This window comes from Triticum dicoccoides, chromosome 6A (genome assembly GCF_002162155.2).
Source record: "Triticum dicoccoides isolate Atlit2015 ecotype Zavitan chromosome 6A, WEW_v2.0, whole genome shotgun sequence".
Lineage (NCBI taxonomy): Eukaryota > Viridiplantae > Streptophyta > Magnoliopsida > Poales > Poaceae > Triticum > Triticum dicoccoides.
The window spans coordinates 153035755-153040329 of record NC_041390.1 but is presented as its reverse complement, the minus strand read 5'-3'; the positions used below and the strand labels follow the sequence as shown (position 1 = coordinate 153040329).

Here is a 4575-nt window from a genome sequence, read left to right as displayed (position 1 = left end):
GGGGGTGTGGAAGAGGGGAGGAACGGGGTCGTTACCGAGAACCGCCGGATCTCCGGTACGGGGACCGGAGGACGGATGAGACGGCGGTGGAGGCGGCGGAGGGGTCCCTGTCTCGCTGCTCCGCTGGTGGATTCTCGGAAGCCCTCGGCGGAGGCGGAGAGAGAGACAGAGAGTCGCCCTCGGTCAAGGACGAAGGGAAGAAGAGTCAAGGGAGAGACTACTGCAGGCAGGGGTTTTTATGGGTCGTGGGCCGTCTGGGCCTGTATGGAAAGATCTAGCCAGCCCCTTGATGGCGTAACAGTTAAGCTAGATTTATCCAGCCCATGTATCTGCATGGGCTGGGCGCAATTTTCATTTCTGGAAGAAAAACACTCTTCGTGTCCAAAAAATTGGTCATGATTCATGAACACTAACATCCCTATTGTTGTCACAAAAGGAAAAACACTATCTTGTTCTCATATAATCGGTGTCATGTATACATTGTCAGTAAGAGAACATATCACTATTTCCCAAAAAAGAAAAGAGCATATCACTAAGCTGCAGTTCTCTTTGCCCAGAAAATGTAAGCAGAAACTACCAAGACAAATCATCTGCATTCATGGGTAGGAAGCACCGAAGCAGGAGCATCTGCTCAACACAAACACACACACACACACACAGCCATATCGCCTGGTCGGAAATCCCAGTGAAAGTAAAAACAGCACCGGGATTCATTGGGTCCAGTGGCCGGAACGCGTCCCATCAGCCTGGGCAAGCATCAGATCCGAGGAATCCTGACGGTGACGGGGCGCACCATAATGCGGTTACGCGTCGGTGTCATGGTCGGTCTCGCCGGCCATGGCAGATTGGCAGGCATCTTCTCCTCCCCCACCACCCCGAAGCAGCCGGTGCGGTGGTGGTGAGTGACAGCGACAGATCACGGACGGGACTGCGGAGCCGTGAATTCCATTTCCAGGGCCAATTATTGCGCCACCGCCACCCCCGACCACCACCCATTCCGCTCCCACCCAGTGCCACTGCCATGGCGTCACCGCCGGCAAGTACCGCCGCATTCATGGCGCCTCTCGGCCCCGTACGTCCCCCCTGCCCATCGGCATCTGCCTGCCACTGCAATTACAGTACTCTCGACCCTATCCTCGGCAGCTCAGAATCAGAAATCTGAACACGGTCCTTGAGAATCCGGTCGAGCATGGCATGGCATGGCATGGCACAGCTCGATCGACCCAGCAATGGAGTTCTTCTCGCATACATACAGTACTACAGTATTAATGTACAAGCATCGTCGTTCTCCCGACCGAACTTTCCCCTACGGAAAACCTCTTCTTTAATCCAATTAAAACAAGCTGCTGCCTTTCCATTCCAGGGGTTGAGGAAAAGGAACCCGAGGAGAGACAAAGGGAAGCTACTGGCGCCGGGACGGCTAATGGCTGGCGGCGGTTGGCCGGCTGGCGACGACGAGGCCGTTCGGCGCGGGGGCGACGGCCGCGACGGAGGCGGCCGACGAGGCGGCGCTGCCTGGCGCGAGCACGAAGCGGGAGGAGAAGGTGTAGCTGTAGTAGAGGCTGGCCGCGTCCGCGTCCGGGTCGGGGTCGCCGAAGCCGCTCTGGTCGAAGTTGCGCGCGTAGCTCAGCGGGTCGTACTGGCACCCCCGGAGCGCCCCGGCTGCCGACGAGGACGACGACGCCGCCGCCGGCCTGGCCGCGCACAGCGCCTGCCTCCCCTGCCGCCGCAGCCGCCGGACGAGACGCCCGAGCCCGCACCCGCCGCCGCAGCACCGCCGTGCCGCGGGGCCGACGACGCCGCCTCCGCCGCCGCCGCGCCGGCAGGTCGACGTAGCCCCCGCGCCGCTGCCGCCTTCCACCATGGCCGCTGCCCCCGTCTCTCTCCCTCTCGCTCCTCGCCTCCCCGCGGCGGCGCGTGCGCGGCCGTGTGTCCAGTGCAGTGCGGCGCAGTGTGGCTGTGGCTGTGGGACTTGTGCCGGGCGCGTGTGTGGGTTGTTGGTAGGTAGACGTGTCCGTGACCGTGATTTATAAAGGTCCAGCTGTGGCCGCCAGCCCATTCGCGCAAACCGTTGGCGAACTGAGGCGGTCCGGCCACGGACCAGTGCACTCTCCGTGAGTATTTTGGTGTCAAGCTGGGGAGGATGAGACCCGTGCACCACATCGGGCAGGGAAGGTCTTATCTTTTCTTTTTCTTTTCTTAGCAAAGAAGATATTTTATTTTTCTTTCCTTAGGAAAGAAGATATTTTCTTTTCTTAGAAGTAGAAGGCCCTTTTCTTTTTCTTACATACCTTGTTCAAAGAGCAACTGATGAGGACAAAGCATGCTCTGAATATCTTATCAAAGCTTAGTGTTGTTTCGGATGGAGTACCTGTGGCCGAACTGGGTGTTGCGGCGGCATGGTACCTTTGGTGGCAACGACGACAACTTGTGAAAGGAATCGTGATTCAAAACCCTGAGAAAACAGCACTGTCTTTCGCTCCTAGCTACAAATTACATCAGATCGATGTCTCCGAAGCTCCCGACTCAGAAGAAAGAACATATGTGGAAAAAACCGTCTCATGGACTGATCTGGAGGTTGCGGTACTATTGTGCGTGATGAACGGGGTGGCTTTTTAGCAGAAGTTACTTGGTTTCTTCCGTATATCCGAGATGTTTGATTCAACGGAGCTCATGGCAATTAGAAATGGAATATACTTGTTGGCAAATTTGGGGTGCAACAATGTGAAGATTGAATCTAATTGCTCGTTTGCGGTGGAGGCAATTCAGCAAATGGACTCTTATCTAGAACCCTACATTACATTGATCTCTGAATGCAAGCAGTTGATAATGAACTTTGCCGAAAGTATCATTTAAACACTATTTCTGAAAAGCTAATCATGCAGCAGATGAGCTAGCTAAGCATTCTTTTAGTGCTAGATTTTCAGGTTCTTGAGATGATGTAAACCTAACTTTTACTTGTAGACGACATGACCATCATATGAGAAATAAAGTCTATTTGCTATAAAAAAAGGCATTTTCTCTTCCTGCAACTAGAAGGCAAGACGATATATTAGAAATGTCCAATCTTCGGCTAGAAAAATGTCCAACCTTACGAGACCATTTTCTAAAAGGCAGCAAATAAAATGCCATGTTGTATATCAATGATGTCTTCCTCATGTATTCGTCGGTGGCAGTGGCACGTGATGAGCAAATCTCCATGCCGCGTCTAGATCTCCGAAACATCCTTGGAGACAGATAACAATCTTGAGGCACGGGACGGAAAGTTGTCAGACGGAACCAGGAGAAATCAACGACAAGGAAGTAAGGTTGAAATCATCGTCCTATAGAAAAGGACGATGAAGGGCCCTAGACAACCACCACGATCCGATCAGACGGAACTAAAATGCCTTACCTCCTCTAGATCTTCGAAACATCCTCAGAGCCAGATAACAGTATTGGCGCATGAGGCGGGAAGTTGTCGGTCAGAGCAAGAAGAAATCAAACGACAATGAAGATAAGGATAAGATCACCATCCTAGAGGAGACGATGATGAAGGGGCCTAGACAATCATCCTCATCCGACCAAAGAGAACAAAATGTCTTACCTCCTCTAAATCTCCGGAACAACCTCGGAACCACTCCCAATGAAAAAACCTCCATAATTCATAGCAACAGTAAAGAAATCCCTTTCTTCATCACCTACATGGACATTGCAAATTCAGACGGGCAGATAATGTGTAAAATTCAGTTATTTTCAAAGATCGTTTTGCATTGCAAAATTGCAAAAATCAATTAGCATGGTCAGGTTCACTTAACAAGATCAGTTAGCATGTGCAAAGACAGTTCATCAAAGTTAAGTTTAGTTAGAACAATATTTTTCACACATTTAGTTAGCACATTGACATTTCCCAATCAAAAGGAGTCCCTCACCATGGCGGTTCCCGGTCCTGGTGGGCCGAGTTGAGGACCCCTAGGTCGGTTCTGTCCTGGGTCATATTGGGCGGCCCTTAGCGAATTCTATGAAGACTCCGCGAGACTTGGAGCACAATCCGCAGATGCCAGAGTCGTGGAGGACTCTACCTCCATCGACTTAGCCGACTAGGATTTATAACCCTAGGCCCCTGGTATACTATATAAGCCGGGGGTTGGGATCTTCTATAAGACAAATATAATCGCTTTGTACTGTACCTGTACTTTCCATACACCCCAACATAATATACAAGAGCAAGAGTAGGGTATTATCTCCTCTGTGAGAGCCTAAACTTGGGTAAAACCTTGCCATATTACCATCATATTGGGCCAAGTCGCGTGACTAAGATGCCCTGCCATGGGATCTATCAGATCTAGCTTTGACACACGTAAATCCAGTTAATTGAAGATGGGCAATTGAGTTTATATGATTCACATCTAAGCTATATCATATAACCTTAGAACCGCTTATTTACCTATCCTAGCATCCAAAATCCTCTGCTTTAATCATAGCCCAAGCATGACCCCCCCCCCTCCCAAAAAAAACCCTTCTTTCCACAACCCAAGCAAACCACATGAACGGAGCATGGAGCATCGCATTGACGACATCTAAGCCACACGAGCA

The 4575-nt window shown here is 51.2% G+C and overlaps 2 protein-coding genes across 2 annotated transcripts in view; both read right to left on the bottom strand.

Moving 5' to 3' along the window:
- The window catches only part of LOC119316373 (nuclear transcription factor Y subunit C-4-like), a 4105-nt gene extending 3893 nt beyond the window's left edge, over positions 1-212 (bottom strand). Inside the window, exon 1 of the mRNA XM_037590688.1 lies at positions 36-212. The gene's annotated coding sequence lies outside the window, so the exon portion shown is untranslated. The remainder of the gene's footprint in view (positions 1-35) is intronic.
- A 941-nt stretch (positions 213-1153) lies between these two features.
- On the bottom strand, positions 1154-2137 carry LOC119316374 (transcription factor SOX-4-like). The gene has a single exon (XM_037590690.1). The coding sequence runs from the start codon at positions 2057-2059 to the stop codon at positions 1421-1423; it is 639 nt and encodes a 212-aa protein (XP_037446587.1). The 5' UTR covers positions 2060-2137; the 3' UTR covers positions 1154-1420.
- Between the last annotated feature and the right edge of the window lie 2438 nt (positions 2138-4575).